Source organism: Oncorhynchus mykiss, chromosome 4, assembly GCF_013265735.2.
Source record: "Oncorhynchus mykiss isolate Arlee chromosome 4, USDA_OmykA_1.1, whole genome shotgun sequence".
NCBI lineage: Eukaryota > Metazoa > Chordata > Actinopteri > Salmoniformes > Salmonidae > Oncorhynchus > Oncorhynchus mykiss.
In genome coordinates, this window is record NC_048568.1 from 43,252,594 (window position 1) to 43,279,506 (window position 26,913).

Genomic DNA, 26,913 nt, shown 5'->3' on the forward strand with positions numbered 1-26,913 from the left:
TTGATGAGGGCTACATTTTCTGAGCTAAACTGACGCACCTCCAACAACAACACATATAAAACCTTACATAATTCTGCACAAAAACAATTACAATTTTCTCTCAACCTTTTCTCTCCATACCAGTCAGTCAGTGTCCCTGACCAGGCCTCTGTCTCCATACCAGTCAGTCAGTGTCCCTGATATGGCCTCTCTCTCCATACCAGTCAGTCAGTGTCCCTGATCAGGCCTCTCTCGCATATAGGCATTTTATGACACTTTTTACATCATGCAGGTTTCTCCGATCAAATAGCCTAACCTAAATGCCACTCAATCAAATAACAAACAACATATCCTAACCACAGGACAGGCCAAAGTAAAATATGACAATATGGAATTGACAATAACAACTGTTGACCTCGACCCCCTTGTATATAGCCCAGCTATTGTTATTTAGTGCTGCGTTTTAATGTCTAGTCTGTTGTTGTTTGCTATCTATCTATCAATTCAATTCAATTAAATTCAAGGGGCTTTATTGGCATGGGAAACATGTGTTAACATTGCCAAAGCAAGTGAGGTAGATAATATATAAAGTGAATATATAAATATATAATATATAAAGAATATATAAAGTGAAATAAACAATAAAAATGAACAGTAAACATTACAACTATCTATCTATCTATCTATCTATCTATCTATCTATCTATCTATCTATTTATTTATTTAGTTAGTTAGTTAGTTAGCATTTAGGAAAGGTATATCAACCCACCCGTTCATATTACCTTGGCTTCACGTCTCCATGCTCAGCCATGACTTCTCCCTTTCACGGTAGGGTCTCTCTGGCTGATCGACTGAGTGGCTAGCTATGGTGCCATGGCAACCCCCTTACTTCCGCATACTGTAGTTACGTCGTTACGCCGGAGAGTGGCGCTGTGACCACTTGTTTGCTTGAGTTCAAGATATCTAGATTTATTCAAGAATCTATCAAAATGAATAAAGGGGACCTAACCTAATGGTTGTTTATAGGTTTGTATTAATCTATTCTGAATAAAGAGTTGATCTATATTAGGAATATGTTTTTCATGATTGTCATTAGCCCTATGGGGTGTGTGATTCATTAAATTGGTGCATCGGTCTGTCGTGCTGTTCTGTGCATTTGTCCAGATTTGTCTTTTTTTCCCCAAAAGGTCATTAAAAAGCTCATGGCTGCAGTAACCTTTCATTGTATACAAACAAAACTACATTTCACATAATGCATGTGTCAAGCAGGCTCCGCGTGGTTCAGTTCAGTCCAAAAGATCAGTGCTGTCAGGACCGCAGGGGGCCGGATGGGGGAGCGCGGTCCACGGCAGACCGCGATGTTATCGTGGCACTGACTGTAGCCTATAAATACCGGGAGGCGCGCAGCCTACCTAAGAACACTGGCATTAATCTAAACACGGCTTGAACTGCGAGGAGAGGCGCTTACATTAGGATCCTACTACTGGGATAAACGCCTCAAGTGAAACGGAATATAAACCGCTCGAGTTCTAGTCTAGTGTCGCTCGCCTGTGCGACGCACAGCACCAGTAATACTATGGTGATCAAGGTTTACATCGCCTCCTCCTCGGGATCTGTGGCGGTGAGTGAGTTCGTGCGCTGATAGTATGTAGCCTATCCGTAATAAAATCTGTAGGATGTATTTTCTTCTGTGTGAGTTGCATCAATTGTACAGATGCAGACAGTGCCGTGAGGAGGGAATGTGTCCATCATGCCTTTTGATATTGTTGTTGACGTCGGGGGAAGGGGGGGGGGGGGGGGGGGGGGGGCTTATGTAAGTTCTCTGACTGGTCTCCTATATGCTAGTGAGGAAGTAAGAATCTGGAACGCAGCCTGCTATTGCCTTAAGTCCAAACGTGTCTAGTCTACTTTGATTTTTAAAACATGACTATAGACATAGACGTGTGATTTTTTGTTTGTTTTTGTTTTTGTTTTTTGGTGTGTGTGTGTCTGTTTAAGTTCATTCAGTGTTTTTATTCTGAATTCCAACCCATTAGCCCTCTACACCTTAACCTCCATGTTTTAGGGGGGAGTTTGAGACCTGCATCTAGTGTAGAGTCATTAAGAGGTTAGTTTTAATGACTCTACACTAGATGCAGGTCTCAGAGGTTCAACCTGCATGTTTTAGGGGGGAGTTTGAGACCTGCCTCTAGTGTAGAGTCATTAAGAGGTTAGTTTTAATGACTCTACACTAGATGCAGGTCTCAGAGGTTCAACCTGCATGTTTTAGGGGGAGTTTTAATGACTACACTAGATGCCGGTCTCAGAGGTTCAACCTGCATGTTTTAGGGGGCAGTTTTAATGACTACACTAGATGCCGGTCTGAGGTCCAACCTGCATGTTTTAGGGGGGAGTTTTAATGACTCTACACTAGATGCCGGTCTCAGAGGTTCAACCTGCATGTTTTAGGGGGGAGTTTTAATGACTCTACACTAGATGCCGGTCAGAGGTTCAACCTGCATGTTTTAGGGGGGAGTTTTAATGACTCTACACTAGATGCCGGTCTGAGGTTCAACCTGCATGTTTTAGGGGGGAGTTTTAATGACTCCACACTAGATGCCGGTCTCAGAGGTTCAACCTGCATGTTTTAGGGGGGAGTTTTAATGACTCTACACTAGATGCAGGTCTGAGGTTCAACCTGCATGTTTTAGGGGGCAGTTTTAATGACTCTACACTAGATGCAGGTCTGAGGTTCAACCTGCATGTTTTAGGGGGCAGTTTTAATGACTCTACACTAGATGCCGGTCTCAGAGGTTCAACCTGCATGTTTTAGGGGGCAGTTTTAATGACTCTACACTAGATGCCGGTCTGAGGTCCAACCTGCATGTTTTAGGGGGCAGTTTTAATGACTCTACACTAGATGCCGGTCTGAGGTTCAACCTGCATGTTTTAGGGGGGAGTTTTAATGACTCTACACTAGATGCCGGTCTGAGGTTCAACCTGCATGTTTTAGGGGGCAGTTTTAATGACTCTACACTAGATGCCGGTCTGAGGTCCAACCTGCATGTTTTAGGGGGCAGTTTTAATGACTCTACACTAGATGCCGGTCTGAGAGGTTCAACCTGCATGTTTTAGGGGGCAGTTTTAATGACTCCACACTAGATGCCGGTCTCAGAGGTTCAACCTGCATGTTTTAGGGGGCAGTTTTAATGACTCCACACTAGATGCCGGTCTCAGAGGTTCAACCTGCATGTTTTAGGGGGCAGTTTTAATGACTCCACACTAGATGCCGGTCTCAGAGGTTCAACCTGCATGTTTTAGGGGGGAGTTTTAATGACTCCACACTAGATGCCGGTCTCAGAGGTTCAACCTGCATGTTTTAGGGGGCAGTTTTAATGACTCCACACTAGATGCAGGTCTGAGGTTCAACCTGCATGTTTTAGGGGGCAGTTTTAATGACTCCACACTAGATGCAGGTCTGAGGTTCAACCTGCATGTTTTAGGGGGCAGTTTTAATGACTCTACACTAGATGCCGGTCTGAGGTCCAACCTGCATGTTTTAGGGGGCAGTTTTAATGACTCCACACTAGATGCCGGTCTGAGGTCCAACCTGCATGTTTTAGGGGGCAGTTTTAATGACTCTACACTAGATGCCGGTCTGAGGTCCAACCTGCATGTTTTAGGGGGCAGTTTTAATGACTCTACACTAGATGCCGGTCTGAGGTTCAACCTGCATGTTTTAGGGGGGAGTTTTAATGACTCTACACTAGATGCCGGTCTGAGGTCCAACCTGCATGTTTTAGGGGGCAGTTTTAATGACTCTACACTAGATGCCGGTCTGAGGTCCAACCTGCATGTTTTAGGGGGCAGTTTTAATGACTCTACACTAGATGCCGGTCTGAGGTCCAACCTGCATGTTTTAGGGGGCAGTTTTAATGACTCTACACTAGATGCCGGTCTGAGGTCCAACCTGCATGTTTTAGGGGGCAGTTTTAATGACTCTACACTAGATGCCGGTCAGAGGTTCAACCTGCATGTTTTAGGGGGCAGTTTTAATGACTCTACACTAGATGCCGGTCAGAGGTTCAACCTGCATGTTTTAGGGGGCAGTTTTAATGACTCTACACTAGATGCCGGTCAGAGGTTCAACCTGCATGTTTTAGGGGGCAGTTTTAATGACTCTACACTAGATGCCGGTCTCAGAGGTTCAACCTGCATGTTTTAGGGGGGAGTTTTAATGACTCTACACTAGATGCAGGTCTGAGGTCCAACCTGCATGTTTTAGGGGGCAGTTTTAATGACTCTACACTAGATGCCGGTCTCAGAGGTTCAACCTGCATGTTTTAGGGGGGAGTTTTAATAACTCTACACTAGATGCCGGTCAGAGGTTCAACCTGCATGTTTTAGGGGGGAGTTTTAATGACTCTACACTAGATGCCGGTCTCAGAGGTTCAACCTGCATGTTTTAGGGGGGAGTTTTAATAACTCTACACTAGATGCCGGTCAGAGGTTCAACCTGCATGTTTTAGGGGGGAGTTTTAATAACTCTACACTAGATGCCGGTCTCAGAGGTTCAACCTGCATGTTTTAGGGGGGAGTTTTAATGACTCTACACTAGATGCAGGTCTGAGGTTCAACCTGCATGTTTTAGGGGGGAGTTTTAATGACTCTACACTAGATGCAGGTCTGAGGTTCAACCTGCATGTTTTAGGGGGCAGTTTTAATGACTCTACACTAGATGCCGGTCAGAGGTTCAACCTGCATGTTTTAGGGGGGAGTTTTAATGACTCTACACTAGATGCAGGTCTGAGGTTCAACCTGCATGTTTTAGGGGGGAGTTTTAATGACTCTACACTAGATGCAGGTCTGAGGTTCAACCTGCATGTTTTAGGGGGCAGTTTTAATGACTCTACACTAGATGCCGGTCAGAGGTTCAACCTGCATGTTTTAGGGGGGAGTTTTAATGACTCTACACTAGATGCCGGTCAGAGGTTCAACCTGCATGTTTTAGGGGGGAGTTTTAATGACTCTACACTAGATGCCGGTCAGAGGTTCAACCTGCATGTTTTAGGGGGCAGTTTTAATGACTCTACACTAGATGCCGGTCAGAGGTTCAACCTGCATGTTTTAGGGGGCAGTTTTAATGACTCTACACTAGATGCCGGTCTCAGAGGTTCAACCTGCATGTTTTAGGGGGGAGTTTTAATGACTCTACACTAGATGCCGGTCTCAGAGGTTCAACCTGCATGTTTTAGGGGGGAGTTTTAATGACTCCACACTAGATGCCGGTCTCAGAGGTTCAACCTGCATGTTTTAGGGGGCAGTTTTAATGACTCTACACTAGATGCCGGTCTGAGGTTCAACCTGCATGTTTTAGGGGGCAGTTTTAATGACTCTACACTAGATGCCGGTCTCAGAGGTTCAACCTGCATGTTTTAGGGGGCAGTTTTAATGACTCTACACTAGATGCCGGTCTGAGAGGTCCAACCTGCATGTTTTAGGGGGGAGTTTTAATGACTACACTAGATGCCGGTCTGAGGTCCAACCTGCATGTTTTAGGGGGGAGTTTTAATGACTCTACACTAGATGCCGGTCTCAGAGGTTCAACCTGCATGTTTTAGGGGGGAGTTTTAATGACTCTACACTAGATGCAGGTCTGAGGTCCAACCTGCATGTTTTAGAGGGGAGTTTTAATGACTCTACACTAGATGCCGGTCTCAGAGGTTCAACCTGCATGTTTTAGGGGGCAGTTTTAATAACTCTACACTAGATGCCGGTCTCAGAGGTTCAACCTGCATGTTGGACATCTTTTACGTCATTATTCCTGGATTAGTAACCGGAAGGTTGCAAGATCGAATCCCCCGAGCTGACAAGGTAAAAAAAAATCTGTCCCTCTGCCCCCTGAACAAGGCAGTTAACCCACTGTTCCCCTGAACAAGGCAGTTAACCCACTGTTCCCCTGAACAAGGCAGTTAACCCACTGTTCCCCTGAACGAGGCAGTTAACCCACTGTTCCCCTGAACAAGGTAGTTAACCCACTGTTCCCCTGAGCAAGGCAGTTAACCCACTGTTCCCCTGAACAAGGCAGTTAACCCACTGTTCCCCTGAACAAGGCAGTTAACCCACTGTTCCCCTGAACAAGGCAGTTAACCCACTGTTCCCCTGAACAAGGCTGTTAACCCACTGTTCCCCTGAACAAGGCTGTTAACCCACTGTTCCCCTGAACAAGGCTGTTAACCCACTGTTCCCCTGAACAAGGCAGTTAACCCACTGTTCCCCTGAACAAGGCAGTTAACCCACTGTTCCCCTGAACAAGGCAGGTTAACCCACTGTTCCCTAGGCCGTCATTGAAAATAAGAATTTGTTCTTAACTGACTTGCCCTAGTTTAAATAAAGGTCAAATAAAATTCTAAAGGCCCTCTTCTTTCAGCAGGTACCTGTACGCACAGCAGAGCCAGGCATAACACCTTGTCTGTATCACAAATGGTACCCTATTCCCTATGAAGTGTGTGGGGGGGGGGGGGGGGACAACAACAACCATATTAATTTATTTATTTAAAAGACAGACAGTGGAAAGTAAGCTTACATCATGTACAGCTTGTTGTTGTTGTTGTTGTTGTTTTGTTGCGTCAACCTACATGGACCTAGGCTGCAATATCACATGGAAGTGCATCAATCTCAATAAAGCCTACAGAGTTTTATCCTCTATTAAAACTGCTGCCCAACAACACAAGGTAAAGCAACATCCCAAGCAATACCCTACTCCCTATGTAGTGCACTACTTTTGACTAGGGCCTACATGGCTCCCATTAGGGCGGCTCTGGTCAAAAGTAGTGTAGTACTATAATAGGGTGCCATAGGGCCCTGGTCAAAAGTAGTGCACTTCATAGGGAATAGGGTGCCATTTGGGAAGCACCCTGTACAACTCTCCCACTCTAGGTGTGTGTTTATCTGACCAAGGTTGACCAAAGTCCATGTTTGCCTCTTCTAACAGTGCTCCCTTTTCTCTAAACCAGGATGTCCTCCTCAACTGAGATGTGTCCCAAATGACACCAATTCTCCCTATGGGCCCTGGACAAAAGTAGTGCACTGTGTAGGGTATAGGGTGCCATTTGAGATGTGGTCCTGTAATGTACTGCAGATGGCCCTGCACCCTTGGTATGTGCTGTTCAAACTTAAGGTCGACCGATTATGATTGTGATTTTTCCACGCCGATACCGATTTATGTTTTGTGTGAATATGTATATGTGATAATTACAGCAATACTGAATTAACACTTTTTTTTTTATTTTAACTTAATATAATACCTAAATAAAATCTATTTAGTCTCAAATAAATAATGAAACCTGTTTAAATAATGCAAAAACAAAGTGTTGGAGAAGAAAGTAAAAGTGCAATATGTGCCATGTAAGAAAGCTAACGTTTCAGTTCCTTGCTCAGAACATGAGAACATATGAAAGCTGGTGGTTCCTTTTAACACGAGTCTTCAATATTCCCAGGTAAGAAGTTTTAGGGTTGTAGTTATAATAGGACTATTTCTCTCTATACCATTTGTATTTCATATACCTTTGACTATTGGATGTTCTTATAGGACCTTTAGTATTGCCAGCCTAATCCCGGGATTTGATAGGCTTGAAGACATAAACAGCTCAATGCTTGAAGCATTGCAAAGAGCTGCTGGCAAACGCAGGAAAGTGCTGTTTGAATGAATGCTTACGAGCCTGCTGCTGCCTAATACCGCTCAGTCAGACTGCTCTATCAAATCTTAGACTTAATTATAATATAATAAACACACAGAAATACGAGCCTTAGGTCACTAATATGGTTAAATCCGGAAACTATATATAATTTTGAAAACAAAACATTTATTCTTTCAGTGTAATACAGAACCGTTCTGTATTTTATCTAACGGGAGGCATCGCTAAGTCTAAATATTCCTGTTACATTGCACAACCTTCAATGTTATGTCATAATTGTGTAAAATTCTGGCAAATTAGTTCGCAATGAGCCAGGCGGCCCAAACTGCTGCATATATACCCTGACTCTGCGTGCAATGAACGCAAGAGAAGTGACACAATTCACCCTAGTAAATATTGCCTGCTAACATGCATATTTAGTTCAAATAAATTCAGGTTTAAAAATAAATGCTTGTGTATTGATTTTAAGAAAAGCATTGATGTTCGTGGTTGTACAATGGTGCAACGATTGTGCTTTTTTTCGCGAATGCTCTTTTGTTAAGTCATCACCCGTTTGGCAAAGTAGGCTGTGATTCGATGATAAATTAACAGGCACCGCATTGATTATTTGCAACGCAGGACAAGCTAGTTGAACTAGTAATATCATCAACCATGTATAGTTTGATAACATTAAACTTATCTTATAAAAAAACTATCTAGTAACTTACCTGGCTCCTTGCTGCACTCGCGTAACAGGTGGTCAGCCTGCCACTCAGTCTCCTCGTGGAGTAACAGGTGGTCAGCCTGCCACTCAGTCTCCTCGTGGAGTAACAGGTGGTCAGCCTGCCACTCAGCCTCCTCGTGGAGTAACAGGTGGTCAGCAGCCTCCTCGTGGAGTAACAGGTGGTCAGCAGCCTCCTCGTGGAGTAACAGGTGGTCAGCCTGCCACGCAGCCTCCTCGTGGAGTAACAGGTGGTCAGCCTGCCACGCAGCCTCCTCGTGAAGTAACAGGTAGTCAGCCTGCCACACAGCCTCCTCGTGGAGTAACAGGTGGTCAGCCTGCCACACAGCCTCCTCGTGGAGTAACAGGTGGTCAGCCTGCCACGCAGCCTCCTCGTGAAGTAACAGGTGGTCAGCCTGCCACTCAGTCTCCTCGTGGAGTAACAGGTGGTAAGCCTGCCACTCAGCCTCCTCGTGGAGTAACAGGTGGTCAGCAGCCTCCTCGTGGAGTAACAGGTGGTCAGCAGTCTCCTCGTGGAGTAACAGGTGGTCAGCAGCCTCCTCGTGGAGTAACAGGTGGTCAGCCTGCCTCACAGCCTCCTCGTGGAGTAACAGGTGGTCAGCAGCCTCCTCGTGGAGTAACAGGTGGTCAGCAGCCTCCTCGTGGAGTAACAGGTGGTCAGCCTGCCCCACAGCCTCCTCGTGGAGTGCAATGTAATCAGCATCCGAAAATGCCGATTGTTATGAAAACTTTAAATCGGCCCTAATTAATCGCCCACGATCGCCCAATCAGATGTGCCGACTTTAATCGGTCGAGGTCTAGTTCAGACGGCCCCGCCGCCCTGGTCTGAGAGGTTCAGACGGCCCCGCCGCCCTGGTCTGAGAGGTTCAGACGGCCCCGCCGCCCTGGTCTGAGAGGTTCAGACGGCCCCGAAGCCCTGGTCTGAGAGGTTCAGACGGCCCCGAAGCCCTGGTCTGAGAGGTTCAGACGGCCCCGTCGCCCTGGTCTGAGAGGTTCAGACGGCCCTGCTGCCCTGGTCTGAGAGGTTCAGACGGCCCCGCCGCCCTGGTCTGAGAGGTTCAGACGGCCCCGCCGCCCTGGTCTGAGAGGTTCAGACGGCCCCGCCGCCCTGGTCTGAGAGGTTCAGACGGCCCTGCTGCCCTGGTCCGAGAGGTTGAGACGGCCCTGCCGCCCTGGTCTGAGAGGTTCAGACGGCCCTGCCGCCCTGGTCTGAGAGGTTCAGACGGCCCCGCCGCCCTGGTCTGAGAGGTTCAGACGGCCCCGCCGCCCTGGTCTGAGAGGTTCAGACGGCCCTGCCGCCCTGGTCTGAGAGGTTCAGACGGCCCCGCCGCCCTGGTCTGAGAGGTTGAGACCACGTCTGAGAGGTTCAGACTTGTTTCAGTGGTTGTTTTCAATCTTCACATGCGCCGCTGAATTTCAAACCTTAAGTCTTTTAATATAAGTAAAGTCTTATCTCCCCATGATCAGTCATTTAACCACAGGGTTGTGTGTACTCTGGTTGTGTGTACTCTGGTTGTGTGTACTCTGGTTGTGTGTACTCTGGTTGTGTGTACTCTGGCTGTGTGTACTCTGGCTGTGTGTACTCTGGCTGTGTGTACTCTGGCTGTGTGTACTCTGGCTGTGTGTACTCTGGCTGTGTGTACTCTGGCTGTGTGTACTCTGGCTGTGTGTGTACTCTGGCTGTGTGTGTACTCTGGCTGTGTGTGTACTCTGGCTGTGTGTGTACTCTGGTTGTGTGTGTACTCTGGTTGTGTGTACTCTGGTTATGTGTGTACTCTGGTTATGTGTGTACTCTGGTTATGTGTGTACTCTGGTTATGTGTGTACTCTGGTTATGTGTGTACTCTGGTTATGTGTGTACTCTGGTTGTGTGTACTCTGGTTGTGTGTACTCTGGTTGTGTGTACTCTGGCTGTGTGTACTCTGGTTGTGTGTGTACTCTGGTTGTGTGTGTACTCTGGTTGTGTGTGTACTCTGGTTGTGTGTGTACTCTGGTTGTGTGTGTACTCTGGTTGTGTGTGTACTCTGGTTGTGTGTGTACTCTGGTTGTGTGTGTACTCTGGTTGTGTGTGTACTCTGGTTGTGTGTGTACTCTGGTTATGTGTACTCTGGCTGTGTGTACTCTGGCTGTGTGTACTCTGGTTGTGTGTACTCTGGCTGTGTGTACTCTGGCTGTGTGTACTCTGGCTGTGTGTACTCTGGCTGTGTGTACTCTGGCTGTGTATACTCCGGTTATGTACTCTGGTTGTGTGTACTCTGGTTGTGTGTGTACTCTGGTTGTGTGTACTCTTGTTGTGTGTACTCTGGTTGTGTGTACTCTGGTTGTGTGTACTCTGGTTGTGTGTGTACTCTGGTTATGTACTCTGGCTGTGTGTACTCTGGTTGTGTACTCTGGCTGTGTATACTCTGGTTGTGTGTATACTCTGGTTATGTACTCTGGTTGTGTGTACTCTAGTTGTGTACTCTAGTGTGCCCTGAGGAAATGGATTGATCTAAATGATACTAATTAGAAGAATACTGTATTGATGTATTCTCCTTAAAGGAAATTCTGCTTCCCTCCAACAATTTTTACCCCCTGTTGGACATGAGAGAGGGAAGGAGAGGGCAAGAGAGAGGGAAGGAGAGGGCAAGAGAGAGGGAAGGAGAGGGGTTGGACATGCAGTTTGGACTGACTGTCCCATCTCTCTAACCTCTAACCTCCCATTTCCGAAAGAACATGGCCTGTCGCTCTTCGGGTTTCACATGAGAAGAGAGAGGCAGGCCCTTCAGAGGATACTATTTATTAAAGCCTCTCTTAAGAAATGCCTCTAGTCTTAGGTAACGGGATAAATTATTAACGCATTTTAGTTTTAGCGGTATCTCTGGAAAACAAAACACAATTGCTGCTGTAGTGTTTACAGAAGTTATTTTTAACCCGGTGAGACACTCACACACTCACTCACACACTCACACACTCACACACTCACACTCTCACACACACACACACACACGCGCTTGACTACCCTTGGTGTCATCTCTGTTGAGTTTTAATGCACTCTGGGAGCCATTAAATAGAATTATAAAATGACCGTTTGACGAGGAAGAATGGAAGGTGACATGCAGCCCTCATCTGTTTCAGTACAGTGACAGGGAAAGAGAGAGGGCAAGAGAGAGGGCAAGAGAGAGGGCAGCGAGAGGGAAGCAGAGGGGTTGAGAGGGCAAGAGAGAGGGGTTGAGAGGGCAAGAGAGAGATTAGTAGTAAGGGAAAGATACAGAAATGGAGAAAGCAAGTAGGAGGGAAACAGAGGGCTAGCTGAACAGAGTGAATGTCAAACCCTGAAATGAGCAGCTCCAGATTAGATCAGATTAGTGGAGTGGTAATCATCCGCCCGGAACGGACGAGGTGACAACCACACTTCATCCTTTTAGATGGAAGGATGAAACAACCCTCATCTCTGAGTTGGGAAGATGGCACCTCGTTGTGATTCCACACAACATATGTAGAGACTTTAGTAATGTTGTTTTAGAGGCACTATGTTACTGTAAACAGTCAAGATCCCACATCCTCTTTTACAACCAAAGATGTGACCGCCCACATATTACCTCTGTATTTTTCTCTCCCACGTACTCATTCTCTCTCTCTCACGTACTCATTCTCTCTCTCACGTACTCATTCTCTCTCTCTCTCTCTCTCTCTCTCGTACTCATTCTCTCTCTCTCTATCTCACGTACTCATTCTCTCTCTCTCACGTACTCATTCTCTCTCTCTCTCTCACGCACTCATTCTCTCTCTCTCTATCTCACGTACTCATTCTCTCTCTCTCTCTCTCTCTCTCTCACGTACTCATTCTCTCTCTCTCTCTCTCTCTCTCTCTCTCTCTCTCTCTCTCACGTACTCATTCTCTCTCTCTCTCTCACATACTCATTCTCTCTCTCTCTCTCTCTCTCACGTACTCATTCTCTCTCTCTCTCTCTCTCTCACGTACTCATTCTCTCTCTCTCTCTCACGTACTCATTCTCTCTCTCTCACGTACTCATTCTCTCTCTCTTTCACAAACACACTGGTTGTGTGGTGACGTGGTGTGATGAGAAAAGGATTAGTCCTCTGTCTTAACCTCTGTTAATCTCTGAACTACAGCACAGTACAACTACACAGTAATACACTATGTCACCGTGTCCTGTCTGCCTGCCTGCCTGTCTGCCTGTCTGCCTGCCTGCCTGTCTGTCTGCCTATCAATGATTGTTCAGTACTACTACATTAATCTCCTTTACATTGCCCTGACCTCATTTGTCTTTGCGTCAAAACAATGGTTTCATTGTGCCCTCACCATCCCTAAACACACACAGACACACACACACACACGCGCGCACACACAGACACGCGCACACACACAGACACACACGCGCACACACACACAGACACACACGCACACACACACAGGCACAGGCTTACACACACAGGCACAGGCTTACACACACACACACACGGCCATGGTATCTATACACAATAGGCCTCCAGCAGAGATGAGATTGTAAGAAACTAGACCATGGTTCATGCCTGCCATGAGGAGAGAGATTTGACAGTTAAGCGTAAATCATAGTCCACAGACAGAGGACGCGATTGTCCGGTGTCCCATTGTGACATAGCTACAAGGCTCTGAGACCACACCCCCCCGAGACCACACCCCCCCGTTTCTCCTCCCCTCTCAATTCAATTTTAATTCAAAGGGCTTTATTGGCATGGGAAAAAAATGTTAACATTGCCAAAGCAAGTGAGGTAGATAATAAACATTTTACATGAAACATTAGACTCACAGAAGTTCCAAAATAATAAAGACATTTTCAAATACAGAGTTGTAACGACATGAAAATAGTTAAAGTACAAAAGGGGAAATAAATAAGCATAAATATGGGTTGTATTTACAATGGTGTTTGTTCTTCACTGGTTGCCCTTTTCTCGTGGCAACGGGTCACAAATCTTGCTGCTGTGATGGCACACTGTGGTATTTCACCCAGTAGATATGGGAGTTTATCAAAATTGGATTTGTTTTTGAATTCTTTGTGGATCTATGGCGGCCTTTCTCAATATCAGGGCTATGCTCACTGAATCTGTACATAGTCAAAGCTTTCCTTAAGTTTGGGTCAGTCACAGTGGTCAGGTGCCACAGTGCCACTGTGTACTCTCTGTGTAGGGCCAAATAACATTCTAATTTGCTGGGGGTTTTTGTTAACTCTTTCCAATATGTAAAGTAATTATATTTTTCTCACACTTGTTGTTTGTGTACATGGATTTTATAATGTTGTATGTTTTTCCCCCAACACCACTTTCCATCAGTTTGTATAGCAGACCCTCATGCCAAATTGAGTCAAAATATTTGTTGAACTTAACAAAGCATGAGAAGACTTTGTTTTGGTTCGTTTCAGGGTGAAATATGTGGTCTGTCGTATGGTAATTTGGTTTTTTTAAAAAAGGCAATTTGACATTTGCTCAGTACATTGAGGAAATGAACTAGACTGCTGTTACTGATTAATGCAGAGGATTTTCCCAAGGTTGCTGTTGATGCATATCCCCACAGTAGTTATTGAGGTCAAATTTGTCTCCACTTTTGTGGATTGGGGTGATCAGTCCTTGGTTCCAAATATCGGGGAAGATGCCAGAGCTAAGGATGATGTTAAAGAGTTTTAGTATAGCCAATAGGAATTTGTTGTCTGTATATTAGATCATTTCATTAAGGATACCATCAACACCACAGGCCTTTTTGGGTTGGAGGGTTTGTATTTTGTCTTGTAGTTCAGTCAATGTAATTGGAGAATCCAGGTCGTCTTTTAATAGTTGATTCTAAGATTTTATATGATCACATATAATTTGGGTTCTGGTAGTCTTTAATAGTTGATTCTAAGATCTGTATTTGATCATGTATATGTTTTTGCTCTTTATTCTTTGTTATAGAGCCAAAAAGATTGGAGAAGTGGTTTACCCATACATCTCTGTTTTTGGATAGATAACTTCATGTTTGTTTAGTGTTTTCCAATTTTCCCAGAAGTGTTTAGAGTCTATGGATTCTTCAATTACATTGAGCTGATTTCTGACATGCTGTTCCTTCTTTTTCCGTAGTGTATTTCTGTATTGTTTTAGTGATTCACCATAGTGAAGGCGTAGACTCAGGTTTTCCGGGTCTCTAGGTTTTTGGTTGGACAGGTTTCTCAGTTTATTTCTTATGTGTTTGCTTTCTTCATCAAACCATTTATCATTGTTGTTCATTTTCTTCAGGTTTTCTGTTTGAAATGTTTAGATTTGATTGGGAAGCTGAGGTCAAATATACAGTTAAGATTTTCTACTGCCAAGTTTACACCTTCACTATTACAGTTTAACGTTACCCAGGAAATTGTCTAAAAGGGATTGAATTTGTGTTTGCCTAATTGTTTTTTTGGTAGGTTTCCAAACTTTATTCCTTCCATCTATAGCATTTCGTAATGTTATTCAGTTCCTTTGGCTTTGATACCTCATGATTGAGTATTGCTCTGTTTAAGTAGACTGTGATTTTGCTGTGGTCTGATAGGGGTGTCAGTGGGCTGACTGTGAACACTCTGAGAGACTCAGGGTTGAGGTCAGTGATAAAGTAGTCTACAGTACTACTGCCAAGAGATGAACTATAGGTGTACCTACCATAGGAGTCCCAGATGTTTGTCCCCCTATTTGGGAGGGAATGCTGTCACCTGCACCTGTGTGCTGAGGGTGTCACGTTCTTGTCCAGTTTTGGCATTTAGGTCGCCACAGACTAGTACATGTCCCTGGGCCAGGATGGAGAAGCTGTCTTCATTAACGTATGGGGATTCTAGTGGGGGTATGTACAGTTGAAGTCGGACATTTACATACACTTAGGTTGGAGTCATTAAAACACATTTTTCAACCACTCCACAAATTTCTTGTTAACAAACTATAGTTTTGGTAAGTTGTTTAGGACATCTGCTTTGTGCATGACACAAGTCATTTTTCCAACAATTGTTTACAGACACATTATTAACTTATAATTCACTGTATCACAATTCCAGTGGGACAGAGGTTTACATACACTAAGTTGACTGTGCCTTTAAACAGCTTGGAAAATTCCATAAAATTATGTCATGGCTTTAGAAGATTCTGATGGGCCTTGAAATTAGCCTTCAAACTCAGGTCCTCTTTGCTTGACATCAAAAGAAAAGAAATCAGCCAAAACCTCAGAAAAATTGTATTAAATTATTGTAGACCTCCACAAGTCTGGTTCGTCCTTGGGAGCAATTTCCATATGCCTGAAGGTACCACATTCATCTGTACAAACAATAGTACGCAAGTATAAACAACATGGGACCACACAGCCGTCACACCACTCAGGAAGGAGACGTGTTCTGTCTCCTAGAGATGAACGTACTTTGGTGTGAAATTTTTTACCTTTTATTTAACTAGGCAAGTCAGTTAAGAAGAAATTCTTATATTCAATGACGGCCTAGGAACAGTGGGTTAACTGCCTGTTCAGGGGCAGTACGACAGATTTGTACCTTGTCAGCTCGGGGATTTGAACCTTTCGGTTACTAGTCCAACGCTCTAACCACTAGGCTACCCTGCTGCCCCAGTGCAAATCAATCCCAGAACAACAGCAAAGGACCTTGTGAAGATGCTGGAGGAAACGGATACAAAAGTATCAATATCCACAGTAAAACGAGTCCTATATCGACATAACCTGAAAGGCCGCTCAGCAAGGAAGAAGCCACTGCTCCAAAACCGCCATTAAAAAGCCAGACTACGGTTTGCAACTGCACATGGGGACAAAGATTGTACTTTTTGGAGATGCTTGCAAGCTGAAGAACACCATCCCAAACGTGAAGCACGGGGGTGGGAACATCATGTTGTGGGGGTGCTTTGCTGCAGGAGGGACTGGTGCACTTCACAAAATAGATGGCATCATGAGGAGGAAAATGTGGATATGTTGAAGCAACATCTAAAGACATTAGTCAGGAAGTTAAAGCTTGGTCGCAATTGGGTCTTCCGCCTAAGTCCCTACCCTGCTTCACACCTGGTAGTTTGGTGGATGGGACTACCAGCTCTCTGTAACCTAGAGGGCAACCAGTGGGTCCATCTCCTCTATACCAGGTTTCTTGTAGGATGACAATGTCTGTATTTCTGATTTCTTTGATGAAGTCCAGGTTCCTGCTCTTTAGGCCAAAGGCAGATGACCTCAGGGCTTGGATATTCCAGGATGAGATAGTGAAGGCTTTGTGTTCCATAAAATGTTGTTTGTTCTCGCTCTCGGTGACTGGGTCCAGCTGGAGCACTCAGCAGACTGAGACACAGGAAGGCAGCACCGTCAGCAGAGAGAGAGAGTGTGTTTCAATAACCTACAGAGAAGGGTGGGAGTTTGTGTTCTCACTGGGATGTTTTTCCTACTCGTCACAGTCACGGTTTTAAACTGTCATAGACTATCCTCTCATTACTTCTGTAGGGACAGAATCAAGCTCAGCTGACCACCCCGTAGTAGCTGGCCTGGCTTGGACCCATAGTGTGTGGCCTTTTCTAGGGAGTTTTTCCTAGCCAACGTGCTTCTACACCTGCATTGCTTGCTGTTTGGGCGTTTTTAGGCAGGGTTTCTGTACAGCACTTTGAGATATCAGCTGATGTAAGAAGGGCTTGATTTATACATTGGATTTGACCCAGTGTGTTCTACCAACAAGCTACAAACTAAACAGATTGTAATCTAGCAAACGAGTACAATTTGATTGAGGCTAATTTGAGTAAAGCCACAGCAACAACGTTCTGAAGAAGGTGTTATGTACCAATAGGGCTTTAGTCAACGGTAATGTACGAAATGGAGAACATGGTCCTTAGTTACATCCATTACCATCAGAGATGGACACCATGATCAATACAATACACTGTGTGTTTGTTTAGTCTGTCCATAAGGGAGTCTCAGCACCGCTCTCTCTCTCTACTGTTTTGCTTTTTTCAGCAGGCAGTGGGCAGGTGACACTGGGGGGAGGGGGGGGCAGGTGACACTGGGGGGGAGGGGGGGGGCAGGTGACACTGGGGGGGAGGGGGGGGGCAGGTGACACTGGGGGGGAGGGGGGGGGCAGGTGACACTGGGGGGGAGGGGGGGCAGGTGACACTGGGGGGGAGGGGGGCAGGTGACACTGGGGGAAGGGGGGCAGGTGACACTGGGGGAGGGGGAGGCAGGTGACATGGGGGGGGGGGGGCAGGTGACACTGGGGGGGAGGGGGGGCAGGTGACACTGGGGGGGAGGGGGGCAGGTGACACTGGGGGAAGGGGGGGAGGTGACACGGGGGGGAGGGAGAGGCAGGTGACATGGGGGGGGGGGCAGGTGACACGGGGGGAGGGGGAGGGGGGCAGGTGACACGGTGACACAGGGGAGGGGCAGGTGACACGGGGGGGGGGGGGGGGCAGGTGACAGACCTTCTTCAGTATGGTTCTCTTGTATATCGTGTCACTTCCTTCCAGAATCCTGTATCCTGATGATTGGAAGTCTCTTTCTCTCTCCACTACAGGTGAAGAAGCGTCAGCAAGCTGTGGTGGGGTTCCTGGAGTCCAACCGGATCTCCTTCCAGGAGGTGGACATCACCAATGTAGAGGAGAGAAGGCTGTGGATGTACCAACACATCCCCCCGGAGAAACACCCAGACAAGGGCAACCCGCTTCCCCCACAGATCTTCAATGGAGACTGCTACTGTGGGGTAAGAGATAGATACCGTAGTGATCCTCATTAACCCTAACCCAGGAGAAACACCCAGACAAGGGCAACTCGCTGCACCCACAGATCTTCAACGGAGACCGCTACTGTGGGGTAAGATGAATGGATGGATTTCTGTCCAATTCCCTGCCAAAACACAAGAACTGGTCCTGAACCCAAACGAAGCCACATTTTAGCATATAGCCTGTGTTAGTTGTTCAAATGTTAGCATGTAGCCTGAATGGTCAGTTGGTGAACGAGCTAGCTAACGTCAGCCGTCCTGTGCCTAGTGATGAATGAGCGAGCGAGCTAGCTAGCGATGCTAACGTCAGCCGTCCTGTGGCCTGTGCTTAGTGATGAATGAGCGAGCTAGCTAGCGGTGCTAACGTCAGCCGTCCTGTGCCCTGTGTTTAGTGATGAATGAGCGAGCGAGCTAGCTAGCGATGCTAACGTCAGCCGTCCTGTGGCCTGTGCTTAGTGATGAATGAGCGAGCTAGCTAGCGGTGCTAACGTCAGCCGTCCTGTGCCCTGTGTTTAGTGATGAATGAGCGAGTGAGCGAGCGAGCTAGCTAGCGATGCTAACGTCAGCCGTCCTGTGGCCTGTGCTTAGTGATGAATGAGCGAGCGAGCGAGCTAGCTAGCGGTGCTAACGTCAGCCGTCCTGTGGCCTGTGCTTAGTGATGAATGAGCGAGCGAGCTAGCTAGCGGTGCTAACGTCAGCCGTCCTGTGGCCTGTGCTTAGTGATGAATGAGCGAGCGAGCTAGCTAGCGGTGCTAACGTCAGCCGTCCTGTGCCCTGTGCTGAGTCAGGCATATTGCTGGGTAACCCCTGCGGCGTAATCCTGTTGCTCCATGGGGCAGATTATCAAGGGTGGCATCCCAAATTGCACCCTATTCCCTTCATAGTGCACTACCTTTGGCCAGAGCCCACAGGGAATGTGTGTACGAGCAAGGAACCCTACAGTATTACACACAGACATGCGCATGGAACTTCCATCTGACATAGCGCAAGTGAATGTTAATGTTATTAAATGTATGTAAATTGCAAAGTCTTTTGTCTGCAATGTGTATATATATTTTTTTTTTTTTACGTGTCGGACCCGAGTAAGACAAGCTGTTTTCAAATGGAGATCTCAACAACAACAAAAAGTGTGTGTGTGTGTGTGTGTGTGTGTCAGCTATTTCCTCACCCGCCCGCAATTGCTAATAACCGCAACCGCCTGACTATATGTGAAAACCGGAGGCCCGCAAATATAGAAAATGCGCAATAGGCTTCAGTCAAAGACTGCAACAACAACAACAAAAAATTTACAGGGGCTGCAGGAATTTCTTGTTACCTGATTTTAGATATGTTTCTGGTTCTAATTTCCAATATTTTGTTAGTCAACTTGTCTATAATTAGATGCATGCAGCTTCTCTTCTCTCGTTATATGTTGCATTAGAAGACTAAATCGACCCTTGTTAACCAGAATGAATGTCATAAATCGATAGAATGAACGAACGCTTCAATCTAGTTGACATTCGTCAAGTTTTCTGTATTTTGCGGAGCGGAAGACGTTGTAGGGACCGGGGAGAGAAAATACAACAACGCGAGGAAATAGAAACGACCCAACATGTTAATGATAATATTTCAGTTCGGCTTTGATATTTTACGTGGTTGAAATAATAGCCGTTTCTATGAAGCTTTTATCATAAAGACGTCACCTCTACAGATGGTACCTAATTGAGCATTCATTCTCTCAAGACGTATAAATAAATAAATCGCTCCTGTTTCCAAGTCCAAATTTTGTGTATCATTTAACTGCAAGAAAATCTTAATTCTGCAGGAGTTAATGATATTTGAGAGGTTAAATACCTACAGTCAGTGTCCAGATTTCCGTTTCCATTTAACCTGAACAGTAGGCTACAGTTCCCTTGACGTGCCACGGACCTCATTTGAAGTCCTGTCTTGTGACTGTCTAACGTAGTCAGCACTGCTGTCACATCCTATTTTAAAACTTCAGTCCAATATTTTCCAAACACAACTTTTCTGGCCCTCACTCCCTTTTATTTTCAACTCTACATTTCGAGAGCTTTTGTCTTATTGAATTAAACTTCAACAGTGCCCTTTTTGCCTCCGTGGATTGACGTAAACGGGTTTTTGCCTGTTCCCAAAAGCATTATTTGTCGATTGGCTGTGTAGGGTATTCGGCGTATGTACAGTTCAGCCCTAAAGCTTAGGCTTATACACTAATACCAGAGCCTCAAATAATGAAAGAAAACCTCAATGTAGCCTATAGATATATAAATTGCACAAGAATGATTCATTTATGGATTTTTTTCTTAAGGTATTGCTTGTCTTTTATTCAATCCGCCCTTTAGCCACATAATATTTATTGACGCTAAACCCCGTCCAACGCGCAGATATAACGGCAAATTATGACTCAACCCGCGCATCGTGTGTGTGGTGTGTGTGTGCGTGCGTGTGTACTATCCTTGTGGTGAATAGAAGACCTCACAAGGATAGTAAAACAAAGAAAATATCTAATTTTTCCACAAGGAGAAAGGCTATTTTTGGGGTTAGGGTAAGGGGTAAAAGTATCGCAATATTTATTTTTCATGGCAAAATGAAAACGGACGTGTGTGTGTGTGTTCATTCCATCAGGACTATGAGGACTTCTTCCAGTCCAAGGAGAACAACACTGTGTTTACATTCCTAGGTCTCAGCTCACCGCCCTCAGTAAAGGTATGACACACACACACACACACACACACTGTTTGCAAGGGAAAGGTCTGAAGACTAAGGCTCCACTAGTTGTACAGCTACGGTGGTGGGGGGAGCCCTCGGCAGCTACAGGGCTGGGGGGGCCCCCTCCGGGCAGCTACAGGGCTGGATGGGCCCTCGGCAGCTACAGGGCTGGGGGGGGCCTCGCAGCTACAGGGCTGGAGGAGCACACTTCCATTGTTCTCCTAGAGTGGCTGAATATGTTACTGTCTTCTAGACGACTCGTGTCTGATTCCTGAGAATATACAGGATGTTACTGTCTTGATAAATTACCCTGAGAAGGAACACAGTCTGAGTCACTCGTCCAGCAGACATCACATGGTCTGACCACATGTCCCAAATGGCACTTTATAGGCTCTGGTCCAATGTAGTGCACTACCTGGGCTCTATAGGCTCTGGTCTAATGTAGTGCACTACCTGGGCTCTATAGGCTCTGGTCTAACGTAGTGCACTACCTGGTCTCTACAGGCTCTGGTCTAACGTAGTGCACTACCTGGGCTCTATAGGCTCTGGTCCAATGTAGTGCACTACCTGGGCTCTATAGGCTCTGGTCTAACGTAGTGCACTACCTGGGCTCTATAGGCTCTGGTCCAATGTAGTGCACTACCTGGGCTCTATAGGCTCTGGTCTACCGTAGTGCACAATATAGGGAATAGGGTGCAAATTGGGACGATATCATTGTCTCCTTTTCCACAGATTTATCAGTAACCAGGATCATTAGATTTTCCTCCAATCACATGCCTGGTCTGTCTCCAGTCTGGCGGCTGATTTGGAGAACTCCACTAATTGGCTGGGATGTGATCAACATAGACCAGTGGACTTTAATGAGTGATTCGTCCCAAATGACACTCTATTCCCTATACAGTGCACTACTTTTTACCTGCACCGTGTGGCCCCCTTTACGGCCCTATGAGCCCTGTTCTAATGTAGTGCACTCGTTAGGGAATAGGCTGTAATTTGGGACGCCTCCTGGTTTGTTTGTTGATGAGGACTTTTAATAAGGTTGATGTTGCTGACAAACAGAACATGGTGATCTCTCTCTCTCAGGAGACTCCTGAATTAACAGGGTCCCTTATGAACCTTTCAGCTTGGATTCAGCATGCTGTGGTAATGTATTGTGTTAATGCAGTATGTTCTGACAATGTATTGTATTGATTCAGCATGCTGTGGTAATGTATTGTGTTAATGCAGTATGTTCTGACAATGTATTGTATTGATTCAGCATGCTGTGGTAATGTATTGTGTTAATGCAGTATGGTCTGAAAGTATTGTATTGATGCAGTATGTTCTGATAATGTATTGTATTGATGCAGTATGTTCTGATATCAAATCAAAATCAAATTTATTTATATAGCCCTTCGTACATCAGCTGATATCTCAAAGTGCTGTACAGAAACCCAGCCTAAAACCCCAAACAGCAAGCAATGCAGGTGTAGAAGCACGGTGGCTAGGAAAAACTCCCTAGAAAGGCCAAAACCTAGGAAGAAACCTAGAGAGGAACCAGGCTATGTGGGGTGGCCAGTCCTCTTCTGGCTGTGCCGGGTGGAGATTATAACAAAACATGGTTAAGATGTTCAAATGTTCATAGATGACCAGCATGGTCGAATAATAATAAGGCAGAATAGTTGAAACTGGAGCAGCAGCACAGTCAGGTGGACTGGGGACAGCAAGGAGTCATCATGTCAGGTATTCCTGGGGCATGGTCCTAGGGCTCAGGTCAGTTGAAACTGGAGCAGCAGCACAGCCAGGTGGACTGGGGACAGCAAGGAGTCATCATGTCAGGTAGTCCTGGGGCATGGTCCTAGGGCTCAGGTCCTCCGAGAGAGGAGAGAGAGAAGGAGAGAATTAGAGAACGCACACTTAGATTCACACAGGACACCGAATAGGACAGGAGAAGTACTCCAGATATAACAAACTGACCCTAGCCCCCCGACACATAAACTACTGCAGCATAAATACTGGAGGCTGAGACAGGAGGGGTCAGGAGACACTGTGGCCCACTCCGAGGACACCCCCAGACAGGGCCAAACAGGAAGGATATAACCCCACCCACTTTGCCAAAGCACAGCCCCCACACCACTAGAGGGATATCTTCAACCACCAACTTACCATCCTGAGACAAGGCCGAGTATAGCCCACAAAGACCTCCGCCACGGCACAACCCAAGGGGGGGGGGGGGGCAACCCAGACAGGATGACCACATCAGTGACTCAACCCACTCAGGTGACGCACCCCCTCCAGGGACGGCATGAGAGAGCCCCAGTAAAGCCAGTGACTCAGCCCCTGTAATAGGGTTAGAGGCAGAGAATCCCAGTGGAAAGAGGGGAACCGACCAGGCAGAGACAGCAAGGGCGGTTCGTTGCTCCAGAGCCTTTCCGTTCACCCTCCCACTCCTGGGCCAGACTACACTCAATCATATGACCCACTGAAGAGATGAGTCTTCAGTAGAGACTTAAAGGTTGAGACCGAGTTTGCGTCTCTGACATGGGTAGGCAGACCGTTCCATAAAAATGGAGCTCTATAGGAGAAAGCCCTGCCTCCAGCTGTTTGCTTAAAAATTCTAGGGACAATTAGGAGGCCTGCGTCTTGTGACCGTAGCGTACGTGTAGGTATGTACGGCAGGACCAAATCAGAGAGATAGGTAGGAGCAAGCCCATGTAATTCTTTGTAGGTTAGCAGTAAAACCTTGAAATCAGCCCTTGCTTTGACAGGAAGCCAGTGTAGAGAGGCTAGCACTGGAGTAATATGATCAAATTTTTTGGTTCTAGTCAGGATTCTAGCAGCCGTATTTAGCACTAACTGAAGTTTATTTAGTGCTTTATCCGGGTAGCCGGAAAGTAGAGCATTGCAGTAGTCTAACCTGGAAGTGACAAAAGCATGGATTAATTTTTCTGCATCATTTTTGGACAGAAAGTTTCTGATTTTTGCAATGTTACGTAGATGGAAAAAAGCTGTCCTTGAAATGGTCTTGATATGTTCTTCAAAAGAGAGATCAGGGTCCAGAGTAACGCCGAGGTCCTTCACAGTTTTATTTGAGACGACTGTACAACCATTAAGATTAATTGTCAGATTCAACAGAAGATCTCTTTGTTTCTTGGGACCTAGAACAAGCATCTCTGTTTTGTCCGAGTTTAAAAGTAGAAAGTTTGCAGCCATCCACTTCCTTATGTCTGAAACACATTCTTCTAGCAAGGGCAATTTTGGGGCTTCACCATGTTTAATTGAAATGTACAGCTGTGTGTCATCCGCATAGCAGTGAAAGTTAACATGATGTTTTCGAATAACATCCCCAAGAGGTAAAATATATAGTGAAAACAATATTGTATTGTATTGATGCAGTATGTTCTGATAATGTATTGATGCAGTATGGTCTGATAATGTATTGTGTTGATGCAGTATGGTCTGATAATGTATTGTGTTGATGCAGTATGGTCTGATAATGTATTGTATTGATGCAGTATGTTCTGATATTGTATTGATGCAGTATGGTCTGATAATGTATTGTGTTGATGCAGTATGTTCTGATATTGTGTTGATGCAGTAATGTTCTGATAATGTATTGATGCAGTATGGTCTGATAATGTATTGTGTTGATGCAGTATGTTCTGATATTGTATTGATGCAGTATGGTCTGATAATGTATTGTGTTGATGCAGTATGTTCTGATATTGTGTTGATGCAGTATGGTCTGATAATGTATTGTGTTGATGCAGTATGGTCTGATAATGTATTGTATTGATGCAGTATGTTCTGATATTGTATTGATGCAGTAATGTTCTGATAATGTATTGATGCAGTATGTTCTGATAATGTGTTGATGCAGTATGGTCTGATAATGTATTGTGTTGATGCAGTATGTTCTGATATTGTGTTGATGCAGTAATGTTCTGATAATGTATTGATGCAGTATGGTCTGATAATGTATTGTGTTGATGCAGTATGGTCTGATAATGTATTGTGTTGATGCAGTATGTTCTGATATTGTGTTGATGCAGTAATGTTCTGATAATGTATTGTGTTGATGCAGTATGTTCTGATAATGTATTGATGCAGTATGGTCTGATAATGTAATGTGTTGATTTACATTTCTGTAAATGTTATGAACACAATCAGATGGTTGCTTGTTTGATTAATTTATTGTTTTGAGTGATTGGTTGACCCTTTTTCTACCTCATATCTCCTCAGGATTCCGAGTCGTAGGCAGTAGCGTGGGGAGTCGGAGGTCGCAGAGCACATCACTTCCTGTATTACATCACTTCACCTCTCCCGGAGATCTCACCATAATGACGCCACCGTGTTGCCAAACACTCTGACCTCTCTGACCCCCCCCCCACCCACCCTGAAAAAACACCTCACCCTCCTCCCCCACCTACAGCCATCTAACCTGACACAGGAGGAGGGGAGGAGCTTCAGACCAATAGAAGGAGCTTCAGACCATGGGAGGCGGGGCTTCACCCCAAAAACAATGTACAATGATTTCCTGATTTAAAAAAAAAAAAAAAAAAAAAAAAAAAATGTATTTAAATTTTGTACAACTGCTGGTAATCATGACGATCTAGTCAGTGGTTCCTGTTTGTGTTTGCGGTAAATAATTACTAGTTTTCTTTTACTTCTATGTATTCTTTGGTCCGTTGTTCAGGCCACTTCTGTTGCAGCTCTTCCACCAATAGCAGCATGTAGCTCTCCTGTCAGAGTAGCCAGGTTCTGTACGCAGTCAGACAGTTAAAGCTGACCTGAGGTCGTAACTGGAAACACTGAAGTTGGACTTGTGGTTAAAAATCGAGGCGTGAAATGGAGTCCACTACAGCTGTATTTGGATGCGACTTTGAACATTTTCGATTAAAAAAATTCGCAAATCTAAAATAAACGTTCTATCAACATTGACCATATTATTTTTGTGAAATTTAATTTTGATTCTGAGTTCGGGCATATTAAGTTTTATCTGTCAAATACACTTTTTAGAAATAGTTCTTCCAGAACTCACTTCCTCAGTTTAAATCACTTGTGCTGATCACATATCGGCTTCCACAATGTAGGGGGAGGTTTTAAGGGTTATGGTAGGTGGATATGGACTGAGAGATCAGCCAATTAAAACCCAGCGGTTGTTTTCACCGATCCTGCCATAGGCCATGTTCGAGAGAACCAAAACCGTAATGCATCATGGGTAAATTGTGACTGACTGATCTACAAATAATAATTCTATAATGAATGCTTATTCATGGTGGAAGGTGATTTGTAGATCAGGCAGTCGACAGTCGCCTGCAGTGTCCAACAGTCCATATAGACTCATTCAAGTCCCATTCTGAATCGCTGTGAAACCAGATGTCTTGACATACGAAGGACCGGCTGGTGGGATTGTAATGAGACCAATGAAGGCTGTGTTAAGTAATGGAAGAGGAGACCAACTGGGAACGGGTGTGTTTTTAATTACTCCTTCCTCTCTCCTCTCTTCCCCCTCTCTCTTTCTCTCCCCTCTTCTGTTTCCCTCTTTCCCCTCTTCCCTGTCTCTTTCCTGTCTCTTCCCCCTTTCTCTCCCCTCTTCCCCCTCTCCTCATTCCCTCTTCCCCTAGTCTCTCTCCCCTCTTCTCTTTCCCCCTCTCCTCATTCCCTCTTCCCCTAGTCTCTCTCCCCTCTTCTCTTTCCCCCTCTTCTCATTCCCTCTTCCCTCTCTCCTCATTCCCCCTCTCCTCATTCCCCCTCTCCTCATTCCCTCTCCCTCTCTCCTCATTCCCCCTCTCCTCATTCCCCCTCTCCTCATTCCCTCTCCCTCTCTCCTCATTCCCTCTCTCCTCATTCCCTCTCCCTCTCCTCATTCCCTCTCCCTCTCTCCTCATTCCCTCTCTCCTCATTCCCTCTCTCCTCATTCCCTCGCTCCTCATTCCCTCTCCCTCTCTCCTCATTCCCTCTCTCCTCATTCCCTCTCCCTCTCCTCATTCCCTCTCCCTCTCTCCTCATTCCCTCTCTCCTCATTCCCTCGCTCCTCATTCCCTCTCCTCATTCCCTCTCCCTCTCTCCTCATTCCCTCTCCCTCTCTCCTCATTCCCCCTCTCCTCATTCCCTCTCCCCTCTTCCCCCTCTTT

General features: G+C 45.6%; 1 protein-coding gene across 2 annotated transcripts; it reads left to right on the top strand.

Annotated features, from left to right (window-relative positions):
- The first annotated feature begins 1,298 nt into the window (after positions 1-1,298).
- On the top strand, positions 1,299-25,722 carry sh3bgrl2 (SH3 domain binding glutamate-rich protein like 2). Of its 2 annotated transcripts, XM_036976397.1 has the most exons (4): positions 1,299-1,600; positions 17,888-18,073; positions 20,714-20,794; positions 25,019-25,722. In XM_036976397.1, the coding sequence occupies exons 1-4, from the start codon at positions 1,556-1,558 to the stop codon at positions 25,031-25,033; spliced, it is 327 nt and encodes a 108-aa protein (XP_036832292.1). In that variant the 5' UTR covers positions 1,299-1,555; the 3' UTR covers positions 25,034-25,722. The 2 variants fall into 2 exon arrangements, with proteins under 2 accessions (XP_036832292.1, XP_036832293.1); XM_036976398.1 differs by lacking the exon at positions 20,714-20,794.
- Positions 25,723-26,913: the final 1,191 nt, after the last annotated feature.

Excerpts from the sequence above, each read along its gene's own strand:
- sh3bgrl2 (XM_036976397.1), top strand. The coding sequence starts at position 1,556 with ATGGTGATCAAGGTTTACATCGCCTCCTCCTCGGGATCTGTGGCG. Across the intron at positions 1,601-17,887 it reads CCTCCTCGGGATCTGTGGCG|GTGAAGAAGCGTCAGCAAGC; the intron begins GTGAGTGAGTTC and ends TCTCCACTACAG. Across the intron at positions 18,074-20,713 it reads ATGGAGACTGCTACTGTGGG|GACTATGAGGACTTCTTCCA; the intron begins GTAAGAGATAGA and ends TCATTCCATCAG.